Genomic DNA, 10,068 nt, shown 5'->3' with positions numbered 1-10,068 from the left:
CTCCCTGCAACCCAACCCGTTCCATGGATCCATGGTCGTTACCGGTGCAGCTCCCACCCGCACCACGTCTGCCCCGCGCGGCCCCATCCCGCTGTTTATTGCGCTCGGAACGGATCCCCTTTGGCACAACGGGGCCCGCCTTGAACCGACCCGACCTGACCCGACCCCGCCGAGCCGAGCCGAGCCGAGCCGAGCCGAGCCGAGCGGCTTCGGTCCGGTCCCACCCGTGACGTCAGGCCGGGGCGGGGCCGCACGGGGCCGCGCGGCGCGCTCCCTCCGCCGCCAGCACCCGCCGCCGCCGCCGCCTCCCGCCAACCCGGCCCGGCCCCCCCCACCCCCCCTCCCCGAGCCCCGAGGTGAGTGAATGCGCCCGGTCCTGCCCCCCCCCACAACCCCACCCCCCCCCGCCGCGCCCGGCCCCAGCCCCGCCCCGCCCCGGTATTGTTGTGGCGGAGCCGCGGGGGAGGCGCTTTGTTCCACCCGGTACCGGCCGTGGCATCGCCCCCCCCCGCTGCTGCGGGCGCCGCGCACCCCCTCCGCTAACGGGGATCCATCGCCGCCATCCGTTGGTTCCCCCCCTCTTCTCCCCGTCGGTTGCGGACCCCCCCCCCCCCCCCTTTCCCACCGGGAGGGCGCTGCCATGGGACCGTGGTGCCCCGGTTCCCCCGTGGGACCCCCGGGCGCCCAGCACCGGAACTGGGGACCCCGAGGACCCGTCCTGCCCGTGGCAGCCCGGCCGTGCCCTGTGCCCTCGGGGTGCCTGTCCCTGCGCTTGGCACCGCGGCCGTGCCCGGGGCTGTGCCCACAGCGGCCCGGCTGTGACCGTTACACCCTGATCCCGTGGCACTCTGCCTGTGACCGTTACACCCTGACTACGCCTGCGGCACCCCAGCTTTGGCTACGGCTCCGCAGCTGTGCCCGTGGCACCCTGACTGTGTCCACAGCACCCCAGTTATGCCCATGGCTCCGTGGCCATGGTTGTGGCATGCCCATGGCACCCTGGCTGTGCCTTTGTCCCCAGAACCATGCCTGTTGCACCCCAGCTGTGCCCATGGCACCCTCATCATGCCCATGGCACCCTGACCGTGTCTGTGGCACCCCAACAATGCCCATCACAACCTGGCCATGCCCATGGCACTGTGGCTGTGCCGGTGGCACCTGAACTGTGCCCATTGCACCCTGGCATCCCCAGCGCCATGCCTGTAGCACCCCAGCCATGTCCATGGCACCCTGACCATGTCTCTGGCACCCCAACAATGCCCATCACAACCTGGCCATGCCCATGGCACTGTGGCTGTGCCAATGGCACCCCAACCATGCCCATGGCACCCTGGCATCGCCAGAGCCATGCCTGTAGTACCCCAGCCATGTCCATGGCACCCTGACCATGCCTATGGCACCCCAGCTGTGTCCATTGCACCCCAGCTTTGACCATGACACCCCAACCGTACCCATGGCACCCTGACCATGCCCATGGCACCAGCAGCCCCCTGCCCGCACCCCCTCCCCGCTCTGGGGCGTCCCCCATTCCCACGCCCATGGGGTCCCATTCCCGGCCCCCCACCCTCCCGGAAATCCTTCCCGAGCTGATGCAGGCTCCCCCAGACCCCCCCCCCCCCCCTCCTCTCCGCTTCCTGCTTCCCGCTGGGCAGGGCAGAACAATTCCCGGCCGCATCCTGCCCAGCCTGGTGTGGGGGGGGGCCGCACGGCTGGGGCACCCCCGAACACACCGGGGCAGGGCCGGGGGTGACGTGGGGGGGAAGCGGAAGGGCCCGTTTCCTCCTCCGTGGACCCCCCTCCGCCACATTGCTCGTCACCACCGGAGGAGGGACCGTGATTGGGGGGGCGCAGCGATTGGGGACCCGCGTGTGTGTGTGTCCCCCGCCCCACTGCGTGGGGCGCCCCGGCCTCGTGATGCGCGTTCCTCAATGGCCGCCTTGTCCCCGCGCCGCCCGCGTGATGCCCCGTTACCCTAACGGGGCCCGACCGTGTCCGTGTGCCCCCCCAGGCTCTGTGTCCCTGTCCCGTCCCCTCCCGCAATGGCCCCCCACTGGCTTCTGGCCCTCGCCTCGCTGCTGGCCCTCGCCACCGCTGCCACCGCTGCCGCGGCACCGGGGTCTTCGTGGAGCGCCGTGCCCCGCAAGACCGTCCCCGTACGCGGGTGAGTAACTGCGGGCGTCCAGGGAGAGGGGAATGGAGAGGGTTGGGGTGCTGCTCCCTGGGGCTCTGTTGTCCCCACCTCGGGCACGTTCTGTCCCCTCCCAGCTTGGCAGTGCTGTGGGGACCCCCCTGCATTGGGGGTCTGTGAGAGCAGAGGGGGACTCCGTGCCGTGCCAGTGCCTGGGGTCCCCATCCCTGTGCTGTGTCCCTCTGCCGTGCCAGCACCCCGAGGTGCCATCCTTTAGCCGTGCCAGCACCCTGTGTCCCTGTCCTGTGCCGGTACTGTGTGTCCCTATCTGCCGTGTGCCATGTCCCTGTGCCATGCCAGCGCCGTTGTTGCTGTCCCTGTGCCCATGCCCCGTGTCCCCATGCCCTGGCGCAGTGGCAGTGCCCTGTGTCCTCTATCCCTGTGCTGTGCCAGCGTCCCTGTGCCATGTCCCCTGTCCCTGTGTTGTCCCCATGCCCATGACCCACATCCCTGTGCCATGCCCGTGCTTGACTCCTGTCCTTTCCTGTGCCATCCCCATGCTGTGCCAGCACCCAGCGTCCCTGTGCCATCCATGTGCCATCCTCATGCTGTCCCTATGCTGTCCCATTGCCTTGTGTGTCCGTGCCATCCCCATGCTGTCCCCATGCGGTACCCCTCAATGCCATCCCCATGCCGTGCCATCCCCGTGTCCCCATCCCCACCCAGGGGCCCCGGTGCCCCCCTCTCAATGGTGCCTTTCTGTAGTGCCGGTGCCGGGGGGGTCCGCGGGGTCCCTCCAAAGGCCGCAGTGTTCGCGCGGCGCCGCCAGCGCCCGCCCCGGTGACAAAGAGCCCTTTGTGCTCTGCAGGAGGGGGTCAAGGGGGGGCTGCGGGTGCCCGGCGGGGCTGGGGCTTCACCCCCATGTCCCCCCCTTTGTGTCTCCCCCTCCCAACAGAGCTGCAGGACGTGGCCAAGCGCTTCTCGCAGGGGGGGTCTCGCACTACCTGACGCTGACGCTGGACGCGGCTGAGGCGCTGCTCTACGTGGGGGCCCGGGAGGCCGTTTTCGCCGTGGCCACCGGCACCGTGGAGCTCAAGGCAGCGGTGAGGCCCCAGGGACCCCCCCACGGGGTGTTCCTGGAGGGTCGGGGGGGGGGGTGTGTGTTTGGAGCCCCCTGACCCCTTGTCTCCCATCCCCAGATCTCCTGGGAAGCCCCCGTGGATAAGAAAGCCGAGTGCATCCAGAAGGGCAAGAACAACCAGGTTGGGGAAGCGGGTGCTGTGGTTGCAGTCGGGGGGGGATGAAAGGGTGACAGGGCACCCTGCTGTGTCCTGGTGTGTCCCCCCTTAACTGCCTCTTGTCCCCCCCCCAGACTGACTGCTTCAACTACGTGCGGTTCCTGCAGAGCTACAACAGTTCCCATCTCTACGCCTGCGGCACCTACGCCTTCCAGCCCAAGTGCACCTACATCGTGAGTGCGGCCATGGGGGGACCCCAGAACCTGTCACCTCCTGCTTCCCCCCCCAGACACCCCCACCCGGCCTTGGAGCATCACCAAGGGGTGTCCCTATCCCCAAAAGGGTGCTCCAGGGATGTCCCTGTCCCCAGGGGTGTCATTAAGGGGGTGCCTTGTTCCTGTGAGGCTGGTTTGGGGGTGTCCCTTTGACCACCTGGAGCTTTGTTAGGGTGTTCTTCTCCCCATAATGTGTCTGTGCTCCATCCCAGAAGGGCTATCTGGGGGGTATGCCTGCCCCAGAAGCATCTCCCAGGGGTGGCCCCTGTCCTGAGGAAGGTGCTCCATGGATGTCTCTATTCCCAGGATCATCATCCAAGGGTGTCCCTCTCCCCAGGGGCATGATTAAGGGGTGGCCTTGTTCCCATAGGGTGGTCCAGGGGTGTCTCCTGTCACCCTGGAGCGTTTTAGGGGTGTCCTGTCCCTGTAATGGCTTATCCAAGGCTGTCTTTGTCCCAGAAAGGTTATCTTTGGAGTGTCCCTGTTCCAGGAGCATCACCCAGGGGTGTTCCCTGTGCCCAGAAGCATCATCCAGTGGTGTCCCTGTGCCCCAGAGGCTCATCTGGGGGACCAGGGCTGCTCAGGGGTGCTCAGATCACCTCATGGTGACATGAAGCAGGGTGGGTGTTGAACCCCCCTACCTGCTCCTGTGCCCCACAGGAACTCTCTGGCTTCACCCTGGACCAAGTGGCTTTTGAGGACGGCAAAGGGAAGTGCCCCTATGACCCCACCAAGGGACACACCGGCCTCATCGTGGGTAAGTGGCACTGCTGGGGCCAGCGGGGGGGTCCCACCCCAGCCCCTGTCCCCTTCCTAACCCTGTTCCTCGCAGACGGGGAGCTCTACTCAGCCACCTTCAACAACTTCCTGGGCACGGAGCCCGTCATCCTCCGCAACCTGGGCCCCCACTACTCCATGAAGACCGAGTATCTCACCTCCTGGTTGAACGGTAGGGCTGGGGGGGACATGGGGGGGGAGGACTGCATGGACACCCCCAACCCGTGGCATGGGGTTGATGTCCCTTTTCCACCACAGAGCCCCACTTTGTGGCCTCAGCGTACGTGCAGGAGAGCGCGGCCAGCGCCACCGGCGACGATGACAAAGTTTACTTCTTCTTCAGCGAGCGCGCGGTGGAGTACGACTGCTACGCCGAGCAAGTGGTGGCCCGCGTGGCCCGGGTCTGCAAGGTACAGGGAGGGGACACCGGGGCGAGGGACGGCGTCCTGGTGTGGCTTCACCCTGCGGTGACACCGGTTGGGTGCGCAGGGGGACGTCGGCGGGGCCCGCACGCTGCAGAAGAAGTGGACAACGTTCTTGAAGGCCCGTTTGGTGTGTTCAGCCCCCGAGCAGCAGCTCCACTTCAACCGCCTCCAGGCGGTGTTCACCCTGCCCGGGGATGAGTGGCAGGACACCACCTTTTTTGGGGTCTTCCAGGCCCGCTGGTGAGTCCATGGGGAGGTGGCATCAGCCCCAGAACTGGCGGTGGGTCCGTGGGGAGGTGGCATCAGCCCCAGAACTGGCGGTGGGTCCATGGGGAGGTGGCATCAACCCCAGAACTGGCGGTGGGTCCATGGGGAGGTGGCATCAGCCCCAGAACTGGTGGCTCCCCTCCATCCCGCCCTGTTGCTTGCAGGGGGGACGTGGATGTTTCAGCCATTTGCCGGTACCACATCCTGGAGGTGAAGAAGGCATTCGAGGGCCCCTACAAGGAATACCGGGAGCAGGCGCAGAAGTGGGGCCGGTACTCAGATGAGGTGCCAAGTCCCCGTCCCGGCGCGGTGAGTGCCAGTACTGGCAGTGGGGAGGGAGATGGGGTACGGATACAGTCCCTCAGTGACGGTGACCTCGGTCCCACAGTGCATCACGGACTGGCACCGCCAGAACGGCTTCGCCAGCTCCCTCGAGCTGCCCGACAACACCCTCAACTTCGCCAAGAAGCACCCGCTCATGGACGAGCCCATCCTGCCACACCGTGGCCGCCCGCTGCTGCTCAAGAAGGACTCCAACTTCACCCAGCTCGTGGTGGACCGAGTGGCCGGGCTGGACGGTGCCATCTACGAGGTGCTCTTCATCGGCACGGGTAGGTGCCGGGCTGAGGGGGAGCCACCACGGGAAGGTCCCGGTGTGGGAATGTCCCTCACAGCCCGCTGGGACCCGCAGGTGATGGCTGGGTGCACAAGGCGCTGAACCTGGGCACTCGCATCCATCTGGTTGAGGAGCTGCAGGTATTCGAGCCGGCGCAGCCTGTGGAGAGCCTGGTGCTGGCTGGACGGAAGGTGAGAGGTGCCCCGGGGCAGGGGACGGTGTCCGGGTGTCACCTCGGGTGTCACCTCACCCCTTCTCCTACCCTCGCAGAAGCTGCTCTTCGCTGGCTCCCGGTTCCAGTTAGCCCAGTTGCCGCTGGCCGATTGCAGCCGGTACCAGTCGTGCACCGACTGCGTCCTCGCCCGGGATCCCTACTGCGCCTGGAGCCGCAACGCCAGCCTCTGCGTGCGCACTGACGGCCTCAACGGGTACAGGGGGTCCCTGTGGGGATGGGGGGACACCCGCTGTGCCACAGGGACCCCCTTCACTTCCACCACCTCCTCCCGCAGGTCCCAACTGGTCCAGGACGTGCTGAGCTCCGACACCCGTGCCTGCACCCTGCCTCAGGTGGCCAAGCAAGGTGAGACCGCGGCAATGCCGCGCGGGGCTGGGGTCCTCCCTGGCTTTTTGCCTCCCCTCCTGACCCTGCGCCGCTCTCCCACAGGCTCCATCACCCCCAAAAACGTGACAGTGGTGGCGGGCACCGACCTGGTTCTCACGTGCCGCTTGGGCTCCAACCTGGCACAGGCGCTGTGGACCTTCGAGGGCCGGGCGCTGCCGGCCGAGCAGGCGCTGGTGCTGCACGACACCCGCCTGCGGGCGCTGGTGGTGCCGGGAGCAGGGGCTCAGCACAGCGGCACGTACCGGTGCTTCTCGGAGGAGCAGGGTGCCCGCCTGGGCGGGGAGGTGTACCGGGTGGTGGTGCTGGCCGGGGCCGGGGTACCCCTGGAGACGAGGGCGCCGCTGGAGAGCCTAGGGCTGGTGTGGGTGGTGGCCGTGTGCCTGGGCGCGCTGTGCCTGGTGCTGGTGCTCGTGGTGTTCTCGCTGTGGCGGCGGCTGCGGGAGGAGCTGGGGAAAGGCACCAAAGCCATCGAGAGCACCCTGGTGTACCCCATCGAGCTGCCCAAGGAGCCCCCCAGTCCCCGCTTCGTCCCCAGCGCCGCGTCCGACTCAGATGAGAAGCTCTGGGACCCGGCCAGTTACTACTATTCGGACGGCTCGCTCAAAATCGTGCCGGGTCACGCCACGTGCCGCAACGGCGGCCCCCCCGGTGCCACCTCGCCACCAAGCGGCATCCCTGGGCAGCCCCTTCACTCACCCACCCGCATCCACCTTGGTCCCCTGCGTGGTTCCTCCTCCAACGGCTACATCCGCCTGGCGCTGGGTGCCGAGGAGCGGCCGCCCTGCGCCGACCTGGCCGAGGAGCTGCGGCGCAAGCTGCAGCAGCGCCAGCCCCTGCCCGACTCCAACCCTGAGGAGTCGTCGGTCTGAGCAGCCGGTGGCCGCCGAGCAGCTGTACCTACCTCAGGGGCACCCACTGCGGGGACCCCGGCGCTGGCAACCCACTGTAGGGACCAACGCCTGGGCACCAGCACCCGCCTTGGGGCTGCAGTGTGGGCGCTGGTGCCCAGTGTAGGGATGCCGGTGCTGGTACCTGACTTGGGAACTGCCATGTTGGCACTCACCATGTGGATGGGACTCTCACTGCAATGCTGGTACCGGTCTTGGGCACTGCCACCCCGGCACCTGCCTTGGGGCAGTGGCACCGTGACACCCGTCTTGGGCCACCAGAGCTGCTCTTGGTCACCACGTCCGCCTTCGGTACCGTGTCCCAAGCAAGGGACTGACCTTTGGGGACTGCCACCAGCCTTGGGGACCACTGCCCCCCCCGGGTGCCATGTCCCACCCTGGGCAGTGGCTGCGGGATGACTTTTTGGGATGATTTAAGAACCGATTGGGTTTTTCTTCCAGAGAATTTTTCTAATGCCCCCCCTCCTCACACCTCTCCCCCCCCCAGGGCTTCGTACCCCTTTGGCCCTGGTTGTAAATACCCTCCCCCACCCCAGCCTGCCACCCCCCTGCACGCTGCCCGCTCGGGCCCCTTTTGTATAACCCCCCCACCCCCAGTGTAATTTATTTGTTACCAAAATATATTTATTTGCTGTAAATACGTGAGTATTTTTATATTAATAATAAAAAGGAGTAAAAAAAAACCCCAACCATCAGCACATCTTGAAAGTGAAGCCGGGGGGGGGGGGGGGGGAAGGTGCGGGGAGGGCTCTGGGCCCCCCCCAGCCACTGAGCTCATGGAAAAAAGCCGCGCTCGGGGCTATAAAAGGGCATCGCGGTGCCGTTCCCAGGGCGGGGGGGGGTAAGAGCGGAGGCTTGGCCCCATGCCCGTGTGTCCCGTCCCGTGTCCCCCCCCCGGATGCCGGGGGTCAGTGCGGGGTCCCCAGGGAGGGCCTGCCGGGAAGCAGGGCGGAAACGGCACCCGGGGTCCTGGGGGGGGGGGGTGCTCCGGGAGCGGGGCCAGCGCTGCCCGGGCCGTGGGAACCCGGGGGGGGGGGGGCAGAGCCGCCATGGGATCCGAGGGGGGAGCACAGCCCAGCGCTAGCGCGCCCCTAACGGCGGCGACGGGGCCGAAATGGACCCAAGAGCTCGGGGCGTGGCTTCGTTCGGCTTCCCCCGACTGCCCTCGGCTCTTTCCGGCTCCCCTCGATCCCCTTCAGCCCTTCCCTGAGCTCCCCTCGGCTCTTCCCGTCTCCCCTCAGCCCCCTTCGGCTCTCTCCGCCTTCCCTCGGTCCCTTCGGCTCTTTCCGCCTTCCCTCGGCTCCCTTCGGCTCTTTCCGGCTTCCCTCGGCTGCCTTCAGCCCTTCCCTGAGCTCCCCTCGGCTCTTCCCGTCTCCCCTAAGCCCCCTTCGGCTCTTTCCGCCTTCCCTCGGCTCCCCTCGGCTCTCTCCGCCTTCCCTCGGTCCCTTCGGCTCTTTCCGGCTTCCCTCGGCTGCCTTCAGCCCTTCCCTGAGCTCCCCTCGGCTCTTCCCGTCTCCCCTAAGCCCCCTTCGGCTCTTTCCGCCTTCCCTCGGGTCTCTCCGCCTTCCCTCGGTCCCTTCGGCTCTTTCCGGCTTCCCTCGGCTCCCTTCAGCCCTTCCCTGAGCTCCCCTCGGCTCTTTCCGCCTTCCCTCGACCCCCCTTTCAGCCCTTCCCTCGGCTCCCTTCGGCTCTTTCCGCCTTCCCCCGGCTCCCTTCGGTCTCCCCCGGCCCTGGCGATGGCTGCGGGCCGCCGCTCGCCGCCGGGTCCCTGCTGCCCGTCGCGGGTGGCGGTGCCGAGCGCACACCAGAGCCTGCCCGAGATGGACTTCGAGCGGGGTCGGGTGTGGAGCGGGACGGGGGGCTGAGGGCAGGGGCATGCTCCGAACCTCGCCTGACCCGGTGCCCGCTGCCCGCAGGGATCTGGGCCGCGGCGCGGGACGGGGACGAGACCCGAGTGCGGCAGCTGCTGGATCGGCGCGGGGAGCCCGGCCAGACCGACCTGGCGGGGTACACAGCGCTGGTACGGGGCGAGGAACACGGGCGGGGAGGCGGGGGGGGGCGGCGGTACGAGCATCCCGACCGCCGTGCCCACCGTCCTACCGCCCGCAGCACTACGCCAGCCGCAACGGGCACCTGGGGGTTTGCCGGCTGCTGCTGCAGCGCGGAGCCTGCTGCGACGCCCGTACCCCCGGCGGGGCCACCCCGCTGCACCGCGCCAGCTTCTGCGGACACCTCGCTATCGCCCGGCTCCTGCTGGCCCACGGCGCTGACCCCGCTGCTGCCGATGGGGACGGCCGCACCAGCCTGCACAAGGTGGGGCGATGGGGCCGAGGCGGGGTGGGGTGGGGGGGTGTCCCCGGTGCTGTCACCCACACCGTGTCACCCGCAGGCGGCCGAGCAAGGCCACCGGGAGCTGTGTGCGCTGCTCCTGCAGCACAGCCCGGCGCTGGCCGGCGTCGCCGATGCCAAAGGACGGCGGCCTCGGGACATGGCTCACCCGGCGGTGCGGGACCTGCTGGGTACCTGAGCGGGGACACGGGAGCCGCCGCGGGACTCCTCTCCATGGATAAACAGCGCCTGCGGCACCCAACGCTGTGTCCGTGTCCGTGCCTCTGTCCCTGGTGTCCGGAGCCATTTTTAGCTGTTCCCCCCTCCGCTCCTCCTCAGCCCCACCGGGGGGAGGCGGCCACAACCAGCTCGGTGCCGTGGGGCACCCCCTACCTGCGGGCGAAGGGGCAATGGCGGCGCCCCGCAGCCGCCACCGAGCTCCTCTATGTGGGGACTGCAGCGCCCCAGCGCAACGCCCCGCCCA

General features: G+C 68.1%; 2 protein-coding genes across 2 annotated transcripts; both read left to right on the top strand.

The window, feature by feature from the left end:
• Nucleotides 1–2,943: 2,943 nt before the first annotated feature.
• Nucleotides 2,944–7,894, top strand: SEMA4C (semaphorin 4C). Its single transcript, XM_061478917.1, is given in 14 exon segments — nucleotides 2,944–3,113; nucleotides 3,116–3,231; nucleotides 3,328–3,390; nucleotides 3,501–3,599; nucleotides 4,302–4,398; nucleotides 4,474–4,590; nucleotides 4,677–4,828; nucleotides 4,908–5,083; nucleotides 5,275–5,419; nucleotides 5,499–5,721; nucleotides 5,802–5,917; nucleotides 5,997–6,154; nucleotides 6,236–6,306; nucleotides 6,391–7,894. Coding segments are annotated over 14 exon segments (2,424 nt in total). The 5' UTR covers nucleotides 2,944–3,049; the 3' UTR covers nucleotides 7,218–7,894.
• A 1,025-nt stretch (nucleotides 7,895–8,919) lies between these two features.
• On the top strand, nucleotides 8,920–9,846 carry ANKRD39 (ankyrin repeat domain 39). The gene is made up of 4 exons (XM_061478916.1): nucleotides 8,920–9,092; nucleotides 9,173–9,276; nucleotides 9,366–9,569; nucleotides 9,646–9,846. Exons 1-4 carry the CDS (start codon nucleotides 8,993–8,995, stop codon nucleotides 9,781–9,783), a joined length of 546 nt encoding a protein of 181 aa, XP_061334900.1. The 5' UTR covers nucleotides 8,920–8,992; the 3' UTR covers nucleotides 9,784–9,846.
• Nucleotides 9,847–10,068: the final 222 nt, after the last annotated feature.

The sequence above is a fragment of the Pezoporus flaviventris genome, unplaced genomic scaffold, assembly GCF_033815535.1.
Source record: "Pezoporus flaviventris isolate CSIRO_AGI_PZ_B2104156 unplaced genomic scaffold, CSIRO_AGI_Pfla_v1 ptg000138l, whole genome shotgun sequence".
Classification (NCBI taxonomy): Eukaryota; Metazoa; Chordata; class Aves; order Psittaciformes; family Psittacidae; genus Pezoporus; species Pezoporus flaviventris.
This window is presented reverse-complemented; position numbering and strand designations above follow the sequence as displayed.

What these genes read in the sequence shown, in the direction of transcription:
- ANKRD39 (XM_061478916.1), top strand. Translation starts at nt 8,993, where the DNA reads ATGGCTGCGGGCCGCCGCTCGCCGCCGGGTCCCTGCTGCCCGTCGCGG. An exon ending in TGGCGGGGTACACAGCGCTG is followed by an intron (nt 9,277 to 9,365) that starts GTACGGGGCGAG and finishes TACCGCCCGCAG; the next exon opens with CACTACGCCAGCCGCAACGG. An exon ending in GCCGCACCAGCCTGCACAAG is followed by an intron (nt 9,570 to 9,645) that starts GTGGGGCGATGG and finishes TGTCACCCGCAG; the next exon opens with GCGGCCGAGCAAGGCCACCG.